The sequence below is a fragment of the Thermobia domestica genome, chromosome 3 (genome assembly GCF_964235325.1).
Source record: "Thermobia domestica chromosome 3, izTheDome1.hap1.1, whole genome shotgun sequence".
Taxonomy (NCBI): domain Eukaryota; kingdom Metazoa; phylum Arthropoda; class Insecta; order Zygentoma; family Lepismatidae; genus Thermobia; species Thermobia domestica.
The window spans coordinates 74544996-74569356 of NC_137456.1; the positions used below are offsets into that span (position 1 = coordinate 74544996).

At 34.4% G+C, this 24361-nt stretch overlaps 1 protein-coding gene across 3 annotated transcripts in view; it reads right to left on the reverse strand.

Annotated features, from left to right (window-relative positions):
- The window catches only part of LOC145680520 (uncharacterized), a 67795-nt gene that overhangs the window by 8724 nt on the left and 34710 nt on the right, over positions 1–24361 (reverse strand). Inside the window, exon 5 of one of the 3 annotated variants that reach the window (XM_081751122.1) lies at positions 6774–10388. The exons of the other annotated variants lie outside the window; for them this stretch is intronic. Within the exon in view, the coding sequence (XP_081607248.1) occupies positions 6879–10238 (3360 nt within the window). The 5' untranslated portion in view covers positions 10239–10388 and the 3' untranslated portion in view covers positions 6774–6878. Of the gene's footprint in view, positions 1–6773; positions 10389–24361 lie in introns of those variants that run through there. 3 annotated transcript variants of the gene reach the window in all.

The following is a 24361-nucleotide window of genomic DNA, read 5'->3' on the forward strand; positions in this document are numbered from 1 at the left end:
AAGTGTTTATATAAGTACATATCAAGTCACACAGATGTTTCCCGATAAACGTAATGATCATAATGCTGTTTACAACAATTTGGTATCTCAACTCGTTCACATATGAAAAATCTGAATTGAGATTACTACACTGTTAAAAACTGATGTAACTTAGTTGTGGGAAATTGTTTTTAAAAATGTTTCCTTCATCCGCTAAGTCGTCGTTGTAACAGTACAGCAATAGTTGTTAGTACTGTAATTACAAGTTCTCGCAATTTCATTAATTTTAAGCAGTGTTACGAACTTTACCATTATTTACCACATCTCCGGAACGATTTGATATACCAAACTACTGTAAACGGCATTATAAGCTTTATACCTATTGAAAACTATCTCTATGATGATGTAAGCAGGTTTGTAAAAAATAATTTTCAATCTTTTGTAGCTGTAGCTACTTTCGAAAACACGTCATATCATGACCATAGTGTTTAATTCTAATGTACTATCGATATTCATTGTTACCTCCGTCTCACTCGCGTTATTACAGTTGTAGGAACCTAGAAAATTTGGTAATTTTTCAATGTTTGTGATACTGTAACGTCCTTAATTTATCCTGACGTAGCGCCATATCAAAAATATTAACCTTTTGTTCTTGAGCTGGCAACACCGTTAATCCGTGGCACTGCAATATGAAACAAAGTATCCTTGTCGATGTTTGTATGGTACGAAGTTAACGTAACTATTAGTTTATGCTAAAAGGGTGTTTTAAAACTAAATAGTCCACCCTGTATATTATCTTTAAATTTGAAATATTTGCTTAATTTTTTATTTTATTTTATTTTTATTTATTTTATTATTATTTTTTTACTTACAGATGTTTGCTTTCAAATTTTTCATGCAATTGTACTGTATAGTCCACCAAAATTGAAACACGCCTGTGGACTACATTCTGATAAGTGACTTTATATTACATCCATTGATTAATAAACAATTTCTTTTCTCTATATATTGATTGATGTTTACCAGAAACTTGAAATTATTTTCAAATTGTTTTAAGTATTTGACCAGCCAGTATACTAAAAGATATTGCCGGATTGTGTCTACCAGAAACTATGGGTCTTGAAAGATCTTGGAAATCATGCATTATTACCGATTCTCTAACTTAGATCAGATGTTCTTATTTGTTCTTTGTATCAAAGATCGTCAAGTTTTCATGAACACCTAGTTGTTCCGCCTGAGCCCTCAGTCCACTCTACATTATATAAATAATTACTCTATAATTAATCTATAATAAACTATAGATTAAATTTGTACTTAATTAAAAGTTTTATTTATTTATTTATTTATTTATTTATTTATTTATTTATTTATTCTTTTTGTTTGCCCCCTAAACACCCCAAACTCCATATATATATTTATGCAGTTATTTACAGATTTTGTTATACCCAATTCTTTTGATTTAAATCATTGAATAAACAAATGATAAGACGCAGTAAGGCAGGTAAGTGATAAGGAAGCGACATCCATTTTTGGAATTTCCTTTGTTAAGTAAAAAAACGTGTAGTCACGTTCTTCTATAATATCAAGTCTTTCCCGCTCCTTTACCGAAGTTTTTGCTTTCTTGATCGCTAAGATATGGCTCTATAGAGGAACTCTTTGGATAGGAAACATTAAAGTCTTTCATAAAAAGAAATTCATTTGGGATTGTATGTGCAAGAAATTTAGTAAAACTAATTTTATACCTCAGCTATGTTAACAAAATTAGGATTAATATGAACGGAATTGAGGCAATAATGTAATTGTAGTTGTGAATAAATAAAAAAAAAAAAAAACGATTTTTTGGATATTGAAAAAGGGAGAGAAGTTCCAGGGCTAAATTTATATGGCTGAAAATACATAACGTAATATTTCTTTTAAGTTCTTTACAATAATAAGACCATGTGGTGGTAGAAATTATTAATTACTATTAATGGAATACTCAATTACATTGTTAAGTTCTTTTTTTGCTAGCCGTTTTACTTACAAGGATACATGCTACCGTTTACGTACGAAAATACTCCCTAATTTCTTTCCTTCCTCCAAGCCATATTGGATACAAAAATGGTTATCCTTGGTTCAAATAAACTTCATACCGTACCTATCAGCCGTATGTCAATGAAACTTGACAAATTTGTAGCCTGGTATAAAGTACTTTTTGAGGTTCCTCTCGTGCATATACCAGAACCTAAAACCCGTTATATATATATATATATATATATATATATATATATATATATATATATATATATATATATATATATATATATATATATATATATATATAAAACTTCGAGAACATTTTGGAAGAAGCTTTGGAGAAAGCATGATTCATTTTAAAGTCAACGATCTACGTACTATACATCTAAGTTAACAACAGTGCGAACAATAGTTTTCAAAGTGAAAATTACAAGTTCCTAAAAACCTCACGATTTTAAAAAAACACTTAAAACCTTTAATTCCTGGTAAATCTCGAATATCTTTTAGCGCTACGGCAAAGTTTAAAGTTTAGAAAGAGTGCAAGTTTCTTTAAAAAAAAAAAAAAGGTAAAATAATGTAATTTGGTTATTGACAAACTCACTTCAAAAATCCCTTACTAGGATGTAGTTATGTATCTGTCAATTTTATTTAGAGATGTAAATGGTTGGAAAAACTGGCTTTAAAGAAATGAACAAACAACAGTACGTTTCATCTTTTTATTACTTATAACATGAAGGAAAAAATATTTAATTATTTTAGTATGAAGAAAACATGAAAAATTTTGAAGATTAAATAAATTAGATTATTCATTAGGAAAGAAAAGGAAAAATCGGTAAATATAGTGTGATCTCTAATTTCAGAAGATTGTTTGGAAAAGATTCATAGTATTAGCAATAACTGCACTGAAAATATAATAGAATTTATACATGAACTCTTAAAGTTAGTAACATGTCTTCGGAACTGGACACATTTTGTGTGTTACTACATATATAGCACTAGAGATTAAATTTCAAGAACGAAAAAGCTAAAAATGCTATCTTCATGTTTTTTATTCCAAACTTTGACACACGATACAACAGTAATTAAAAGAAGAAAATTGTATGAAAATTGAACTCTTACTGCTGTGTTTGAACTACACATTGTAACCAAAAGGGCTGCTCGTGGCTTTAATTTTGCAATGTTAACTGAGAAATAGACACAACACAAGCGTAATTATATACCAAAACAGAATGATTTTGTTTTGTTTCTTTGTTCATGGTACTATTTTCTTTCCTTCCAGTTTGAAGTTTTGCAACACAAAAACACGTAACAATGTGTGATTTTTAAGCACTGATAAAATGGTCAGGCAAACCAAACATCAGTGATACGTTAGACTGCATAATTCACCGTAGCAGGACACAATATAATGCAATTTGATTTAACATATGAATCATTAAACATATGATTCACGAGTGCTGTATTATTGTAATAGCACTTAATTGTATAATCTACACAGGGAAATAAACGAAATGTGTAGTTAAATAACAAAATGATAAAAAAATGTGTGTGATCTTACCAGAAAAAAGACTACTGCCTTTTATAAGTAAATAAATAAAAAAATACCCATTCCCCCAAAATCCTGACTTTTCGCATCTCTAAGTTCGTACTTAGCAGTGTAATTGCGTGAAAACTCAGTCAAAAATATTAAAATTCGAGAAAGAACAAATACTTCAATTACTAGAATGTGTACGAAACAGTCTGAATTTGAAGAAAACAACAAGACCTGGGAGATACGCTGTTCTCTTTTCTGCCGAACGTCTTATAACAATTTCAATCGGATATCTCTCGAGACTCTAATAATACAAAGATTACCAGGTATTATAGGTACACGGATGACACTTCAGTTATTTATAAAAATGAAATGCATTCAACGTTTCAGGAAAATTCGTTTAACAGCATATATCACAAGATTAAGGTAGCAGTGAGAAAACAAACCATTTCATTTCTCTTAGATTTGTTAATACACACATAATAATAATAAAAATCCATACAAAAATACAAGCAAACTAACGGCTACACTAATGAACAAATGAGAATGTTCATTATCATATTGATATTTTTAACTTACAGTATTATATTCTGTGTACGGTTGTGAGTACGGCCTTTAAAAGTGAAACGGATTGCCAGGTGTATTTAACTGGACCTCACTTTCATTTGAACTCGGCGTTCTTATTTGAGACGAACACTAATATCTGGGAAAAGTAAAGTTTAGTGGGTACTCCTCTCAAAGAGTTTGGTTATAAAACAACAATGGATAGATATATTGAATTTTTATAACGTTGATCATTTGAGAAAGGGTTTCAGATTTTGGATAAATATAACTACCAAAACAGGTTTAAACTTGCAGAAACACCAGGCTAATTACAAGTTAATATACAGATCGTTTGAAAGATAATGATATTCACTAAATTTTTCTATGCATGAGTCGTCCAGTTCCAATCTGGCTCTTGTCCATTTACAGAAAATTTTGGAAAATAGAAAAATTGTAGGATCTGTGTTTTATAGAACCGGAAATAGTCGTGTGTGTTCATGTGAATCACTTGAACACCTTCAAATATATCCAGTTCTACAGAACATATCGATCCTACAGTTTTTCTCAGTTTTCCGAGACTTTCTGTAAATGGACAAGAGCCGGTTTCGAATTGGATGACTCATATGAATACCTGAATATATGAAATATAAATATTTCAATAATGAAGATTAATTTCTAAAAGCCCTTTTTTATTTTTCTCGATTCTAACGGCAATACTTCTTTTAACATTCATTACACGTACGTACAATGGATGTTACATAATTATTAGAGATTCTATTAGAAATAAATTTTCAATATCGAGGTTCTTCCAATATTTGAAAAGTAATGATTTGCATGTTTAACAAATGTAGAGAATTGCAAAATTCCAATGACGATATTGAAAGAAAACTAATACAAGAAAACTTACACATTAAAAGTACGAACCCCGATTGAATTTGGACTTGAATGAACTGGACAGAAATTAGATCTATTTTAAATTAATTCGTAAAATATGGCCTGCGTAATTCAGACATTTGCTATTTTGTACCAGAATAAATCTTGGTGATGGAACCGGCAACTTTGATACGGCTCTGTAAGTGGAAAGATTTTTGCTACAAAGGCTGGGCTACGATCCTTTTGTTTTTTTTTTTTTTTTTAAACTAGTTATTTTTCCTTTTACTCCTGTCACCTTACAAACCTCGTTGTCCTTGGAGAAGTTTCGAAAACATTTTGGTAGAGTCAAATGATAAGTCTATAATTATTTTTTTTTCTTTTCAATTTATGATAAAACAGACACTTTTTGCTTTAAGTTTTAAAAAAAATCTCAAAAATTCCAGATACTCTGAATAAATTCCGCTCAATTTCTAGGTTTTAGGGTCCACTTTCAAGATTGTACAGGCTAATAGTCATCATAAAAATAAGTACATTGCAATCAGAGAATATATCGTAAGTAGCATACAGAATAATACAATAGTTATTGTCGTATTCAAAAACTCTTGAATAATAATTTCTCAAATGATGCGGACGTATATTCTGTCCCTTTGGAGTCTCTCTTGTAAGCATTTCCGTTCTCCAAACATGCTACTTACACGTGCGAGTAAAGTTAAGTTACAAGGGAACTTCCTTTTCTACTACATGCGAATGACTGAACTTCAACATGTAAGTTATTAATGGATGTACACAATTGAACCAAATCGAAGCATTATGTCGAAGCCATCATCAGGTTTCTAAGTCTGTTCAATTTTTTGCTAACAATATAACTTAGAAAAACTGCAAGTTTATCGATATAAACGAGGTTTACTCTGTGTCTAACCAATCCAATACAGATTGTTACTATCCTCTTTTCTAAGATATCTATGTCCCTTCAAATCAATTTCCCGGATTCCAACTTGGTCATATCTCGTGTGTATTTCCCATATGAGCGATGTACACTTCGAAATAATGACTTTTAATGGAATCAGCCAAAAAGGATAGTTTGTAAATGATAATTTCTTTTTTGAGCGCGATCCTCCACGATTGCCGCTCTATCAAAATTGGAAGTCTGGATGTATGACCCTAGTAGTGCTCCTAAAAGTGTAGTTGTAGCTGCATCTGGGTTTTAGTTAAAAGCAGTTAACCACCTATCATAACTTTTACTGTTCCATTATTCCTCGATCCAATCCACGTGGTACTTTTTCATTGTATTATTGTTCTTTCGTTTTTTAACTAACCGCAAAGGGTTTCTTTCATTCATATACTTTTATTATTATTGCTTTAATGTTGGTAACATCTTATTTTATTAATTGAAGTTATATTTATGAGTGTACATAAATTGAGGTTACATTTGTGAAAGTTACAATCTTTTAAAAATATGGTCATCTAGTCTCTGGTATACTTTGCTAATACTGGAAACTTATTGAACTTATCATGTTTACAGTATAGTTTATATCAGTTATAATTATACTTTTATAATATTTGGAAATTCGCAACGTTAACTTCTAAATCAGAAGTTTAGTACTATATTATAACAGCTACTATCACTTAAATTACTGGATAATATATATATATTCATTGTTGATTTACTACTAATACTATAAAATAACCTATTAATCTATAAAATATACAAGATAAAACTATAAAAATTGACAACTAAATTAGTAAATTCTACAATAGTTTGAATGCTTAAAAATAACTGCTTATGAGATTACGTACAAATAAACGAACAGACCCATCAATAAGACATCGTTAGTTACCAAATGACTTTTTCGTTTCTTATTGGTCAATCATTCAAAAAAAGTTCCAAAAACAAATGTCCATAAATCCCAACGTAAAAGTAGACCATACCTTGAAATTATCAATTAAAAGACCACATTCTTTTAATCTTTCCCCAAACCGGGGACCTTTCCGGTATAGGTCTACTATCGGAATTCCTTCTAGTGCTAATTTGTTCCTCTTCTATTTCGGAAGTACGATTTGTAGTTAAATTGGAACTTGATGGTTCATCTTCATGTGAAGATTCCTCCATTCCTACAGACGCTTTGCATCTTTTACAGTATACTTCTTTTTCATCTCCTGAAGCTGATGTATTCTCACCCATGGGAGAGTGAATTCTACTGGTCCGAGGCAGTTGACTACTTTCTGACGTGGTTATTTCGGTTCGAATCGTGCTTTCTTCTGGCAGTTGACTAATTTCTGACGTGATTGTTTCGGTTCGAATCGTGCTTTCTTCTGGTGTATCATCCGAATCGTCATCCTCATCAGAACTTATTTCAGAACGAACTGTGACGTAGAACCGTGTAGAATTACTTGAGTTTGAACTAAGTTCATCTTCATCCCTATTATTAATCCTTCCCTGTAGATATCCCAATACAACATTTCTTATGTCCTGTTTATTGTCTCGATTCCTATCTTCATGTAATTTCTCATTAGGCTGTTCCAATATCTGTATTCTATTATACTGACTCATATAATTACATGTTCCTGTTTCTTGTTGATTAGACGATCTATAGAGGGTCTGAGTTACTATCTGCTCCTTACGTTTTTGTGACAATTCAGGTAGGGCTCTGGGCATTTCTTGTTGGTTATAATGCTTAGCTGTTTTAAATGAAGCATCAGGCGTTCTCGGGAGTTTCCAAAGGTTGGACGGTCCAGGTAAGGACTTGAGCATCGCATTTTCGTTTACTTGATAGGAAGTTTGACGAGAAGCATTAAACACTGTCTGCTGCTCACGCTCATTAGATGGACCAGGTGAGACTTTGGACATTGCTTGTTGGTTGTGCTGAAAAGGTGTTTCAGATGACGAGTCGGGCTCTTCCTGTTGCTTGTGTTCATTAGAGCGTTCAGGTATTGTTTGTTGGTTACGTATACTAAATGTTTCTGGTGAAGGGTCGGGCACTTCTTGTTGCTTGTGTTCGTTGGAGCGTTCAGGTAAGTCTTTGATTATTGCTTGTTGATTACGCATATTAGATGTTTCAGATGAAGCATTCGGCATTTCCTGTTGCTCGTGTTCATTGGAGAATTCAGGTATGTCTTCGATCATTGCTTGTTGGTTACATACATTAGATGTTTCCAATGAGGCGTCAGGTACTTTATGTTGCTTTTGTTTATTGGAGTGTTCAGGTAAGTCTCTGATCATTGCTTGTTGATTACCTAAGGTTTCTGGTGAAGCGTCGGGCACTTCCTGTTGCTTGTGTTCATTGGAGCGTTCAGGTAAATCTTTGATCATTGCTTGTTGGTTACGTATATTCAACGTTTCTGGTGAAGCGTCGGGCATTTCCTGTTGCTTGTGTTCATTGGAGTGTTCAGGTAAGTCTTTAATCATTGCTTGTTGATTATCTAAGGTTTCTGGTGAAGCGTCGGTAGCTTCCTGTTGCTTGTGTTCATTGGAGCGTTCAGGTACGTCTGTGATCATTGCTTGTTGGTTACATTTATTAGGGGATTTGGATGTAGCGTCCGACACTGTCTGTTTCTTACCCTGATTCGACAACCTAGATAAGGCTTTAGGTACTGCTTCTTGGCTGTTTCGATTAACTGCTTCGGGTGAACTGTCTAGCACTGTCTCTTTCACTCGCCCTTTAATCGTATGATTTTTTCTTGTACAGCATACTTCAACATGTTCCAAATACAGTATTTTGTTCCTGAACACTGTACCACACACCATACACGTGAACTTTCTATTTCTTAACGTCATCATCGATTGATTACGTTTTTCTGAATTAATTTCTGCTGAGGAATTCGGTTTCATTCCCAATTCCATGTCATTTTGTTCTGTCTGACAAGCTTTATCACGTGAGGTTTGTCTGCGAGTGTTGTACTTGTTTACGTTTTTAGTTTTTGTATTAGTTTCTGAAACATCTGATTTTTCTTTTTTTATTGACGTTTTTCTCTGTTGTCTACTTACTTTCTGTTTCGTTGCACTAAAATTTATTTTCTGATTCTTTGTCTTCACTTGTCTAGTTAACTTAACTTTACCTGCTCTTTTCGGTTTCGTTTTATAATTTTGTTTTCTTGCATGTTGAATAGAATGCTTGTTAAGCTCTCCTTCTGTGCGGAAACTACCCATGCATGTACTGCATTTATATATTTCCTTTACTAAATGTACTTTCATGTGTTGTATCAAACTTGATCGTTTTTGAAATGATTTCGAACACTGTGAGCACATGTAATATTTTACATTATGACTTTTTATGTGTTGCTTGAGCTGTTTCTTATCGGTGAATTCTTCCTTGCACTTTGTACATTCAAATTTCTTTTTCACTTTGTCTATTAATGGATAATTATCATGATTGTATGACTGCATGTGCTCACAATATTGGCGCTTATCCAAAAAATTTAACCTGCATTTGTTGCACTTGTATACTGCGCGTGACACGTGTTTCCTGTTATGTGCAACTAACTCCGTTTTACTGGTAAATTCCATTGAGCAGATTTCACATTTATGTGATTTGGGCGAAGTTCTATGAGAATTTTGGTGTTTCATCCTATCTTGCTTTTTGAAGAATTTCTTGCCACACACTTCGCACTCCTCTTGAGGTGACACAAGCTGACATGACATGTAGTATCTATGGCCTGCTAATAATGCTGAATTCCGAAAACTTCTAAGGCATAATTCACATTTGTACTTATTAGTACAGTTACCTTCCGTTTCTTCCAGAGGCACTTGCTTAGGGATTCCAATAGCAGCTACAGCCGTAGGACAAGAGCGAGTCTCAACCTGTTCCGTTGCTGGAATCATCTTTGACGATTTCAAATCATTGTTTTTGACAGTTCTACGACTAGAGAAACTCAGGAGGGAATCTTCTGTAATCTCACTCACTCCTGCAAGATTCTCAAAGCTACTTGTAGCACACGACTCTCCATTGAAGTTATGTATTTCCTTTTTGTGTAATAAATACCTAGCCTCGATGTCAAACTGAGCTGGACATAACTCGCACTGGAAGATACCTCTTTCATAATGAGATCTTTGATGGTCCTCTACATCTGAATACGACAAAAATTTTTTATTACATAACAGGCAACAGAGTTCTTCTATTTGCGTGTTTTCAGTTCGTTTCAGTTCAAGCTTGGATGTGAAATTTATTTTTTCTTTATAACTTTCATGCATTTCAAAAAACTTTGACATAATCTCTAACTTCCCTGCCCTACAATCTTTATCTTCGGGAAGTTTAAAAGTATGGCTTCTTGGATTATCCATTCCATTCAAGAAATCTGCCATGTTTCAAATTTCTGTCGATTTCTAAATAATAGACTAACAAATAATTGTTCTTTATATTTGTCTTTTCTTAATTTCCTGAAGTTTAAGGTTATCTTCGTATATCTGTGTTAACGTACACTCAGTTAGATTTGCTTTCACTCTTGTTGAAACCTGAAGCAAAAAGACAGTTGATATTCAATTTTCATATTCTCAGTACGACTCTTACATATATGATGTCTGAAAGGTCAACTTTACCGTCAATTTTAGCCAGCACCAACAGTTTCATGATATATTTAAGTCAGATTACAAACAAATAAAGATACCCATCGGTCATCTTATTGGAAATTTTGGCCCGAGTGTTGTTAGTTCTGAAGATATTTCCTGAAACCTGCGATTTTGCAGTATTATTATTAAAAATTCATTTACTTTCTTCTCAAACGTTCTGAACACAACAGATTACTGTGATTAGATAGGTCAAGATACCGTATCTACGCGTAAAATAATAATAATAAAAAAACTCAAATTGTCCAAGTTTAGATATGTTTTGATAGTTTCTCATTTTATTACTACCTTTAGATGTAGTAACGCTTCATGTCTCTGGTTAAGCACATTGCTTATTCGAATTCCGCTGAAAAAATATTTCAGGGTAGCTCTTTATTTGCTGGCAATCTTTATTCAACTGCTCCGTATTTTGACATTTAATGATTAAGTCGGCCAGGCAGGATTTGGTTCATATACACACTGGAGTGCAAAACTTAAGGACAAAAGTAAATCTCGAATGCTGTGTGTGTCACTCCCATAGATCAACGAAAGTAGCGTAGATCGATGGTACTTCAGTCATACATAGAAAGTAGTGCTACAGTACAGGGAACTTCGGGCAGAAATATGTTATTAGAAGAATAAATATGACACCTTTATACAGATAATAACTTACACTGAATGCACTATGACTCATGGTGGCTCCTAATATTACAGTAGAATCGGTCAGTCTTTAGAAGAGTGTGATCACCACGGACAGCGATGCAAGGTCAGCAGCGTGCTCTCATGTTCATCATAAGGTTGGTGATGAGTTGTGTTATGGAATTCCATTCCTTCACAATGGCTGCATGATCCTAGACGTCTCCCGGTAGCATCCCAAACGTGGAATTCAAGTTGAGGGAACGGCCAGCTTAATTCATTTGTCGAATATTCTCTCGATCCAAGAACTCCACTACCTGCACTGTGGGATGCGGTCGCGCATTATTATCCATAAAGAAATTAGAACCGACTGCGCCTATTAAAAGACGTACATGGGAAAGGAATACATTGTCGAAATAACGTTGATCGGTGGGTGCATTGCGTTCAAAAATTTGAAAACCGGTATATGCATACAACATTGTGCCTTCCACACAAGAAGACTGGACCACCAAAATGATCATTTTCGACAATGTCTCTGGGTTCATTGCGTGTTCCTACCTCTCGACAAATTAGTGTGCGTCCAGATACTCTCCTCTGAGATAATGCGACCCACTTTCCTCACTCCAGTTCTGATGCTCTTGGCACCACCGCAATGCTCTTAAATCGTGGCTGTCAACGACACAACGTAATGATCGTCAAAGCTATCGCACCCATACAGTCGATGTGGAAACTTTATAGTGTTAAACTGGAGACCTTAAGTCCTGTTATAAATGTTTGCAACTGCACCTGTTTGACGTCGGTCACTTCTTGCCTCTTGCACAAGATAGCGGTGGTTCACTGCTGTAGTTGATCACATTTCCTTCGCGCAGCGTTTCTTGTCGTTGGGAATACTGCCTATGTATGTGAAACAAAGATGTGAGCAATTACAAACATCTAGGACACATTCTTTACACTTTACCCTTCTTCCAGTTTCCCGATGATTGTCTCCCGTGTGAAGTCATCCAAATGTCTTCGGGGTGTTGTTGTAACACCAGCACAATGAACGTCAACAGCTCTCTAACACATATATTGTCTCGTCTCTTTCGTGCTGTGTAGGAGACCTTTGGTAACATGCTGCCAGACTTTATTTTTAACGACTATGTAATATTTTGTTACTTATATATATCATTTGTAAGTTTTGCACCCCAATGCGCATATATAATGAACTTTGTAGAGAAAAATGAAAATGTAAAGAAAAATGTAGCTATATCTCTATCTATCTATCTATCTATCTATCTATATAATATGGACCTCTTAGTGTCAATGGCCTAGGATTATATAAACTAGATCAATCATTTAAGGGTACAAAAAAATTGTGTGTGATAGATTTTCAAAAATAACAAGGACACAATATAATACAAACATATACAAGACTCAATCCTTTTGCTGTGATCTTTATATAAATACAATCGGGTTTAACAGTTGGTTTTGCGTTAGTGGAATTGGGTATGGCAGTCATTCTGATTTTACTTTTAGTTTGTGTGGTTTGTTCTACAGGGTAGGATTCAAAAGTAATGACCCACGTTCAAAAAGACAGATTTATTGAGCTGATCGGTACAACTGACTAATAGCCTTCAAAATAGGCACCTCTTGCATCAATGCACTTCTGTAAGCGGCTTTTCCATGATTCAAAGGCTTCCCCGAAGGCCTGTTCCGGGATGGCTGCAAGGGCTGCCTTGACATTTGCTTTGATGTCCTCGATGGAGTCGAAACGTTTTCCTTTTAGCGCTGATTTTAAGCGCGCAAACAAGAAGTCAGGAGGCGACAAGTCCGGACTGTAGGGAGGCTGGAGTACCACAGAAACGTTGACTCGGACCAGGTAGTCGGTGACGATGAAGGCGGTGTGGCTGGGGACGTTATCGTGATGAAGCTTCCAGCTGTCCTTGATGTCCCTGCGCTTGCGCGCGACGCTTCTTTTTAGCCTTTTCAGGACTTCCTGGTAGTAAGCAGCATTCACGGTCTGTCCGGTCGGGACAAACTCGTAGTGGACGATCCCCGTCACTCCGAAAAAGGCGATGGGCATGGCCTTCGTCTTCGATTTGCTCATCCGCGCTTTCTTGAGACGGGGTGAGTTCGAAGTGTGCCACTCAGCGCTTTGTCGCTTTGTTTCTGGATCGTACTGAAAAGTCCAAGTTTCGTCGCCGGTTATCACTTTTCCGAGAAAGGCAGGATCGCCTTCGCACAATTGCAGCAGTTCTTCGCATCGAAACACTCGGTTCCGTTTCTGTTCTTCAGTCAAAACTTTCGGCACAAGTTTCGCGCAGACTTTCCGCATGTGCAAGTCCTCGGTAACAATGCGTTGCACTGTTGTTTCGATAAGTTCAGGGCTTCTGCTACTTGGTAGTGACTCAAACGTCGGTCCGTGTTCAAAAACTCACGCACTCACTGCACATTCACGTCAGTACGGGCCGACGACGAGCGTCCAGACCGGGGTTCGTCAGCCACCTCTTCCCGGCCCTCACGAAAAGCCTTGTGACACTTTTTGACTTGAGAATAGGACAGACACTCAGTCCCAAACGCCCGTTGAAGCATGGCGAACGTTTCGGAAGAAGACTTGCCCAACCGGAAGCAAAATTTGATCGCCTAGCATTGCTGTAACGAACTTTCCATATCACCGTGTCACACACCACCGTATAGGGGCTACTGTTAAGGCCGATGCTACCGCTCCGAAAGCTGGGAGCCAACTGACCCGCGTTGCGCTGTGAAGCCAACACCCACCACCACCGTCGCTGTCAAGCGGAGCGCGCTGCAGGGTGCCCACGCGTCAGTATAAAGTGAGGCTCATTACCTCTGAATCCTACCCTGTACGTCGTTTAAGGTGTCTTTGAAGAAAATCACTTTCCATACAAATAAATAAATAAAACTAAAAACTTCAGTAAGCAAACTATTTCCCGACTTGTAAATTCTTCTCTTTAACCCTGATGGACATTCAGGTGTTAATACAACAGATTTTACAAAACTAAATGTTTTCAAAATGCACACCACTATTAGCATACAATTTTAAACACACTGTAAACAGTGAATTCTCGTTTGGACACGATCCCTTTCCTCGACAGTTAAAAGTTAGTGCATAATACACATCCTGATAACCTACTTTCGCTTTGATGTTCTTTTTTATTCACTACAAATACAAAGCACTATCATGTTATGAAATGACTTCCTTCACAATGTTTAGTTATCATAAAGAAATAGAGGCTGTCCACTCTATTCCTGCTCAATGGGCTTAGTAACTGCACAGGTACGTTAGGTAAATGGGCTAAAAACTCCGCTTGAGAAGAATATTCTAACAAGATCATAATCTGATATGCAACATGATACTTAAATTACTTTTAATGTTTCAATGAACGAACGAATAATAGGGAATTTATTTGCTAAGGTAATAATGATTAAATTTTATAAAAATAATTTTCATTAAAATGAGCGAAAACTTGTTCCCTTCTGCAAAATTCATCGAAATCGCACTCATTCCATATTATGATAATGAATTCTTTTGAAAACAAACACTGTCGCCGTTTTATGAATTTGAAACAATAGGAGCATTTATTCCCTGTCAGATTGTATTTCACATAGCTTTCTTAACTTCTATATACTTTTGCAGCGATTTGCAGCGATCTGGTGGAAAAATTTCAACTTAATAATGTAATGAAACTATCAAACGAAGACTTAGATACATCAAGTATTAGTACTAAGTTTTCTGTGAGACAGACAGATTTAAAAATGAATCGTACTCAATTGAGTTAGTACATCAGAACTAAAGAGGCTAAAATATGCTGTAAATTTAGACTACTATTCTATTTTGTATTTCAGCTTAAATTCATCTTATAGTGTAAAGAGTTCTACGTGTTTCACTTTAAAAAAAAAAAAAAAAAAAAAAAAAACTTATTACAGAAAAAAAATATGTTCATGGACATATTTTAATGAGATCAATATTAAATATATTACATAAAATATTACAAAACAAAAGACTAGCAATATTAAGGATGATAGAAAGTACTTATTTAAAACATAAACAAACTTTTAAAAAATGTTTCAGAAGGAATATGAATATTTTGGCAGATGGCAGCGAACTTGTGTCTAGTTCTCAAAAGGTTCGGATATACAAGAGTTGGAATTTGGAAGAAGTTTGTTACGAGTTGTACGTGAATTTATTGTTTTCTATAACACGAAGTACAAGCTAATTACTTGAAATTAATTAGGATCTAATTTATGAAATATTTAGGAAGAGTGATGCTTTACAGACAAAAGGGAAATTATGGATACATTCACTCCCACAACTCAAACTCTGAGAAACTAAAAATGGTAACAATTAACTGATAAAGTAATTATTTAAATGATGCAAAATACAATTATGGTTGTCCTTGAAAATCTATACTTCATTTAAAAATATACTTTCATCGCATGTTTTCTAAAATATTTGTTTAACCTGGAATTCAAACAAGATCTCCCACGGAGAATTGAACCTGTGTTCTTTACCTGAGACGGTAACCCCAACTATTTCCAACTATTTAACCATAAGGACCTTCTTCACTTTCTAATGTCGGTGCTGCATGATTGACAATTACTTGGTTCCCTTCAAGTTTAAATGTTGATCTAGCAACTTGTTCTAACCAGCAGACAATAAGTTTCGATTCCGATATTAGACTGGTAAGTTTTGCTTGCGGACCTTCCAAGACCAACTTTTTATATATATATATATATATATATATATATATATATATATATATATATTTCATTCTTATTTTATTTTATTTGGACTAACGTTCTAAATACATCTGATTGCCTTTATCAACAGAGCTGTATTTATTTAAAGAAATGGTGTATAATAGTTTTTGCAAGGTGTATATACCATAAATAAAATAACCTGGTATAATTTTGTTAATTGTTATAATTTTATTCTTCAATATGTAACAATCAAATGTTACAAATTTCAGTTTAATTCAAATCTATCTATATATATATAAAAGTAACTAAAGTAACTAAATGACCTAATTAACACTTGAACCACCCGATCGATCTCGATGAAATATTCAACATAGATGAGATTCTGGCTTGGTATGGCTTTTATCATTTCAATTTGACGGTACAACTTAGGGGAGGAGGAGGGAGGTAGATATAAAAAAAATGATCGAAAATGACCATTATTAGTGTCGAATCCATGATTTTCGGGGACGCTGAGATAAAATGCGACACTTCTGATGTCGTTTAAATCCAAATTCCAGGGTTCATAATGGTCCGGTCTCTTGTAAAAGTTGAAAAGTGACCAAAAGCACACGAAAAAGTGACCAAAATTTCACCATGCCCCTTTTTTCCTTTGCCAATTTCTTCATCGCCTCTTTCTTTGTTGTTTTGTTTTATCTTTTTTCCTTACTTCTTTTTGAGCTTCCTCCTTTCTTAGGTTTTCAAAGTAAGCTTTATAGTTACGGTAAGCAGACTTAGCAGATGTAAGAAGCTTCAGAGTAAGTGGAACCAGTTTTGGCCTATTTGCGAATTTCTTCATCCCAGACATTATATTTAACTTGGCACTGAGAGTTCTCAAAGCCATGAAATATTCAAATTGATCACCTACCCTTAAGAAGAACACAATAAGGATAACACAAGACGAACATGATGAACAACACAAACACACACACACAACGTTGAGCGGAGCGTTAACTATTACGAGAGAAAAATTAAGGACTATTATGATAGAAGAAAGAATAGGCACAGAAGGGTTCTCAACCCCACCTTGAGTGCTTAAGCATCCACCAACCATCCACTGTGCTTTACAAAGAATAAAATCTGAAGTGATAATAAAGCTGACTGTTTCACATGTGGCAGCAAGTATTGAAGCTTTCAGAAGAGTAATGAGTAACAAGTTTCTGCCTTTTTCCATTTATTTTTATAATATTTTTCTTAGAAAACTGCCAATGCAGAACATAAATCACACGAAAAAGTCACTTTACCTCCCAGAAAAGTAACTTTTAGTGACAAATTTGAAAGAAAAAGTAACTTTTAGTGACCAACTTGAAAAAAAGTAACTTTTAGTTGGAAAAGTGACTCGCTATGAGCCCTGAAATTCAGCCTCGTAAGTTGGGGAAGGTGGAGGGGTATATATAAATGATCGAAAATGATCGATATTAGTATCGAATCCATGGTTTTCGTGGTCGCTGAGATGACCAGTGACGCTTCCGATGTCGTTTAAATCCAAATTCAGATCACAATAGTAATATTTAATTTTTATTTACATAGATTGCTTATTATTTTCCGATTTTTCATTATATTTTCTGTTTCTATCAATTTGAGTGTGCTTCTGTAATAGCAAAAAGTGACTGACTAACGGAACATGTTACTATTTTTATCTTATTTTAACCCACGGAAGCGAGTAATTCACACTAGTTGGTAATATTGGCCTTTTTCAAATTATTATAATTTTTTTCTCTTACTTTTTAATTATAATAAAATATTTCAAATTTCACTTATTTTCAAACCTTTGTTTCAGGTTCTATCCCTTAATTTCATTTCTATTGCTCCCTCTTAATAATCTTTTACATTCATCCGCAGTTCTGCCAATAACATGTTTTTTTTTTTTTTTTTTTTTTTTTTTTAATCTATTATCTGTTTTCTTTTAGCACACATGTTACCAACGCTGATTTTTCTGACTGATTTATCTTATATATATCTTGCGCATCATTACATCGATAAGATATTAATAAGGCAATAACAAAAAGTCCAAAAATGTAACATGGAGCAGAATTCAAAATGCATCTAAAATGAAGGGAAACATTGTTTAACATGCATACCTTACATCAGTGGACATCAAACTTATGAAGCTTCTTATTTACCGTACCGTTTTTAAATTCTACTGTAAGCTATCAACTAAAATAACTACCTTTTTTTTAAAAAAAAAAAAAAAAATCTTACATGTGTTTATTGACTATATACTTGCATTTGTAGTAAATGAAATCAAACTATCCAAGTTAGCAAATGTCTAATATACACATCGAAAAACAACGTGCACAACTCCACATGTATATAATCAACTGTGAGATGAAGCTGACAATAGCAGTTGCGCAGGAGAAACAAGCAGTTGTCGTCAGCATCCCCTGTCGTTACCGTTAGCTCATTGGAGGAATCAAGCTTAGCCAACCGGAGCGTTAACGCGAACAACCGAAAGTGTTCCCGCGAGCTACTAGTAGCTCGCGATCGACGGTTTGGCGATCACTGCCCTAATACTTAACAGAATGTCATTTATTAAATATATATCAAATGAAAACAATTCATATACTTCTTTAAGGCATTCCTAGGTATTCATTCAAATTCCATGTGAATGTGGCCTAACATACACTGGACAAACGAGACGTACAGTATAATTAAGACCAGATGTGAAGGACATGGAAGATATACACAATTAAATCAATCAGAAAACTCAGAATTCGCAATACATACACCAGAAGAAAATCATAAAATTTTGCTTGGAATCACTTCAGTTACTAGTAAAACCACGGATGGATATAAAAGGTTATTAAAAAAAGCAAGATAAATAAATTAAGGAATAGCTCCTTGAATAGAGAAGAAAGTTTCAAAATAAGTGAAATCACATTTCATCACAATACAAATAATGATGATAATTTAAAAATGGTCAATATTATAAATTTAAGTCAAACAAAGTTATAGCAATATTTGGTTGTTACATATCGAAAACTAATGATAACAATGCAACAAAAAAGTATAGCACAAACTATTGTACTCCAGGTCTCAAAATTAATACAGCTCTGATGATGAAGGCAGTCAGATGTTTTTGAAACGTTAGTTCGAATAAAACACGGATTGAATATCAAGTCCATCGTTACTGTTTTTATTATTGATTTGGTACTGGACGTAGCTCAGTAGTCAAGCGTTCTTTTTTAGTGCGTAAGGTCCCTAGTTCGAGTCCAGTCCGCGCCAAGTGGGCTTTGTGATTAACAAACATCGTATGTGAGTTTTTCCCGGGATTCTCCGTTTTCTCCCATTTACTTCATGTCACCATTATTATCCATCTCGTCATTACCATCTTCCTTTAGCCTCGGTGAATAATCGCGGGACATTAAGCTAATATATACATCACCAGGTTTGACATCGCATCTATAAATACCGTCCCTTGTACCTCGTCAGAACCGGCAATTATCACTAAATATAATGCTGTATCGTTCAATCTTCCAACCGCATTTTTCACGACACCATTGAATGCAGACTGCAAGGTAAGGCATGTGACTAGGTTTAGTAAACGATATCCGTGATCATAATCCTGAGTCCAGCAAACAGTTGCAGATAGTCCTAACTGGCACCCCAAGTATGACATTTATCCTAATCTCTGATCAAATTGTCAATCTGCAATGGCAGTTCAACTGATGTAACGATTCAGGCCTACATCTGTGTGTCACTGCTGTCAGGAACAGAGGTTATCTTCCTTGAACCAATGGCACCAATATAAATTCGTAGTAAATACTTCCCGAGTGAGGAGTTGCGCGATTCTGCAAAACAAACACCTGGCCTCCTATAGACCCACGACAGACTAATTTACCTGCACGAACCTAAGCCCTCATAACATGTTTCCAACGTTTACTCCCTAATAGATGCGCGGGAAACGTTCGAAACTTCTGTGTGGCACAACACCAACTGCTGCTAAGAACTGTTTCAAGATCAGTAGTCGTGTTTTCTACTAGTTTCCCCCCCCCCCTTTTTGTGAGTATAAAGATACGCCTATCACGAAGAGATGGTAACGCATTTCTTTATCTTTCCAATATATTTTTTATAGAGCGACAACTTTCACAATTTAAATTCAAGAAATAGGCCTAGATGTTGAAACTTTGTCCTAAACAAATTAATTTAATCATTAGATTATTCATTTTATTCTACTGAAAGTCTTCAGTTACTGGAAACACGTTGCTAATCTGTAAAGAACTGTCAGCAATAAATGAAACAAAGCCAAGCGTATGGGGATCAACCTCTGATTTTTTAATCTTTGATCAAAATTTCAAGAACTCCTTCGTGGCTAAGCGGTTAGCGTACGCGCTTTTTTTGACGTGGGAGACCCGGGTTTGATTCCCGGCGGGAGCTCATGTGGTTCGGATTCCATGTTAATCAGTACGTCCACGTCTCATATAGCCTCGCTGCTGAAAGGGGCGTTAAACTCAAAATCAACTCAACAATTCAAAATTTCAACATCTATTTTCTGAATTTGACTAAATTGTTAACATTGTCGTTTTCTAAAAAAACTTACTGGAAAGATAGGAGAACATGTAAAATATGTGTTACATCTTGGCAATTGGCGCACTATACTTACCTTAACATAGGTTGGACGTAGGTTAAGGTGAGTATAATAGTGCATTATGGGTTGGACATAGGTTAAGGTGAGTGTAATGGTTAAGTATAAGGTTAATTCTTAATTAAGGTGAGTATAATAGTGCGTTATGGGTTGGACAAAGGTTAAGAGGAGTGTAATGGTAAGTATATGGTTAACTATTTTTTCTCATTAATTCTTGTACTTACAGAAATTCAACCAATGATCACAGAAGTTTTTTTTGCAAAAAAAAAAAAAAAGAAAGAAAGAAAGAAAAAAAGTTATGTAACTTCTTCCGGCACAACTCTTGCACATTACTAAGCTGTCAACTGATGTAATATATAAACGAGCGCTCCCTAACCAATGTTACAATTTATATTTTATGTAACTCAGTCATAAAGTATTCGTACAAACAGAACCTGTTAGGCACCACATTTAGAACATCCGTCTTTCGAAATCTTGCAAAGTTGATACCGTACATGTTTATATGAAGTTTTTTGCTCAGAATTATCGATAATACTACTTACTAAAAGTTTTACTAATCATCCTCAAATATATTATGAATAAAATCACATTTATTTACATTAAGAATCATAAAGTGCAAAATCTGATTAATTATTATAAACGAAAGGCACACACTTGTGACAAAGAGTCTCCTTAAAACATTGTACTGAAATCAATTTTTTTTCCCAAGTAACATGAGTTTTACCTCCAGGCTCTAATTTTCTTTGATAAGCTTAGGGAATTACTATAATATCTTGACCAGTAATTTTCGGGTACAAATTTCAAGATAAAAAAATGAAATCTTTGGGTTTTACGTCCCACGTTTACGCCGGCTAGGCTAAAGGAGACGGAGATGATGAAAAATGAAATGGAATGAAGAAAGTGGGACGAAACGAGAGAACCCCGCGGAAACCCACGCACACGGTTATTTGTCCACCACAAAATTCACTTGACGCGAGCTGGGATCGAACCAGGGACCCCATGCACCAGAGGTGAACGCTCTACCACTGAGCTACTGCAGTCCTTCAAGAGAAAGGTTAGTTACAAAATATTATGTTATAGTTTATTTTTGTTTCTTTCTGAGTTGTTATATTTCACCAAGACGAACAAAGTCTAAAGAATTTGAATCCATACGATAGACATACTACGTAAAGACGTTTTTCTTTTGCTTTGTTTATTTTATATTTATCTCAAAAAGTATAGTTGTTCAAACGATATTTTTCCTAAAGAATGATTAACAATTAATTTGAAGTATTTAAAAAATAACATGTGTGTCTCTAACAATCAATTCTGACATGAAACTGTTGGGAATTAGCAATTAAAAGCTATTAAGAGAAGCACTGAAGAACGACAAATTACTTTTCTATGTATATATTTGTAAGATCTAAAATAAAATACAACTTGGTGTAAAATAATGTAAATGTAAACTCATAATTGATAAATGAACGTTTCAACCAAGGATCAGAAACCGACAAAATTCCCTCACATACCATTATATTTAAAATAAATAAATAAATAAATGAGGCTATACACAAATCGCAATCAGAATAGAAAGAAATACATTCGCATTTTTCTCAATGCTTGATTTATTATTATTATTACTATTTTCAAGGAATTTAAAAAGTTCGCTACTGAATTCTCTATGTCTGTGTGTGTGTGTCTTGTTATTTGCGAAATTTTCAATTTTGAGCTCTCCATTCGATAGAGCATCAAAAACTATTCCAAAGAAGTGATGGAATTTTTCGCGTCACTCTGACCGTTTGCAAGATATTGGCAAAAAAAAAAAAAAAAAAAGTTCCGATTTCGGGAGATTTAAGGAGCTATATCTCGGGAACCATAAGTCATAGAGAGATGATATTTTGCAAATTTTTCAATATTGAGCCCTCCATTTTGAGCATATGTCTTCGTAAAGCAACATATCGTAGAACATTTTATCAGAACTCTTACACAAAACATGTGGAAAAGTTTAGTATTCAAGGAAATTATAAATGGATAGATATACAGTATTACAAGTATTGTTTAATGAGTATAATAATAAAGTACATAGAACAATTGTAGAAGCCTGTAGAAGTTAATAAGAAAAAATAATTCTTTTTAAGTTCGTTCTGGCAATGCTCTTAGAGCGTTCTCAACTGTTTGTTTTTAATTATTATATATACTATTATTTATATATTATTTTTACCTGTTGACATTCGAATTTATGTTTTACTTATCTTAAACCATTAACTAAAAGAGAAGAATCTATGTAACGCTTCTCAATTTTATTTTGTTTTAAAGCTCTTAATTCCATTCTCCCAATTTACAATCGTAGAAGTACCGATCGTATCCTTTATTTCTTACGTTCTAAATCACCTGGATCATAAAAATAGTAAATTTCTAATATTGTTGTTATCATCATCGTGAGTGTTCTGCCATCACTAAAACTACTAGACGCATAACTCAAAGTAATATGAGACTAACGGTCATGTAGCACTTATGATTTTTTAAAATTTTGTTTGATTATTATAATCGAATGTATTATTGTACTTTTCAGAAAATCTCTCGGCCACTCTTCCGTCAAATATATTTAATTACAGTGGAATAATACCATGCTTCCCTTCGCCACTTCTTATTCTTAAAAAAATAATGGTCATATTATTTCGTTGCCTTTCCATTTCTTATCTTCAATATCGCTTCCTGAAATCGTTGCAGAGTATAGTAGATCATTTACTATCCTCAATTGCTTTGTCCTCTTTAAGCTAGGGGGCACGGTGGCTCAGTAATAGAGCTTAGTGATGGGGCCCAGCTCGCACCTAATGGGCTTTGTGGAGGACAAACACCGTGTTCGTGGGCTTTCTCGGGATTTTTCCGTTTCCTTCCACTTTATTCATTCCATCATTTTCATTCATTTCTCATCACCATCTTCTCCTTTACTCTAGCCGGCATAACCGTGAGGCATAAAACTTAATGATTTCATTTTATTATTTTTTTTTTTCATTTAAATTTAAACTAATGTTTTATCCTTACTCTTTCTCTAACACCTTGATAATTACGGTGTGGTGTGATTAACAATACATAATCTCTTTTTAAAAATGAAATCTTTAAGTTTTACGTCCCACGGTTATGCCGGTTAGGCTAAAGGAGACGGATAATCTCTTTTCAACACCTCAATTATTATGATATAGTTTGATAGATTACAATCCATACTTACTTCTTAATACCTCGCTATTTATGGTGATGCTAAATAGAATAACCCTCTACTCTCTTTCTAACGTCTCGGTAATTATATGATTTGATCCACAACCCCTACTTTCCTTTCTAATATTTCGACAATTATGATGTGGTCATACTACACGTTGCTATTAACATACTACTCCATTGTATTTTGCATCATTTAAATAAAAAAGAAAAAAATGTGAACAATAAGTTAGTAGTCGTATTTTAATCTCTCAGAGTTGCAATGGTGGATTTTCATTTGCGGCCCCGTCGTAAGATCTATTCTTCGAATTCACTCAGTAATCGATACTGCCATCTTCCAAAATATACCACTCCTTCTGAGACATTGCTATTAAAACTACGAATAGGCGAACATTAATTTACTTAGAAATTAGAGATAAGTGAGATGATAACTACTACATTTTTCTTTTCCTTCCCCAAGATATTGCCATGGACTTACATTACTACTGCTTTTAAATCCCCTTTTACCTTGAAATTCACTACAGAAAAAATAAACTTAAAGTAAATATTTTTGAAAAAAACACTATGTACTTTTATACAACCTAAAATATTTTTAGTTTTCAGTGCACTCTTTCTTTTCCCAAATACGTTCTGCAGATTATTTGAACCTGTGAACCCTAATTGAATCGTCATTATCCTGGAACGATTTCGGTAATCAATCTGTTGCCTTCGTCTGTCAGACACCAAATGA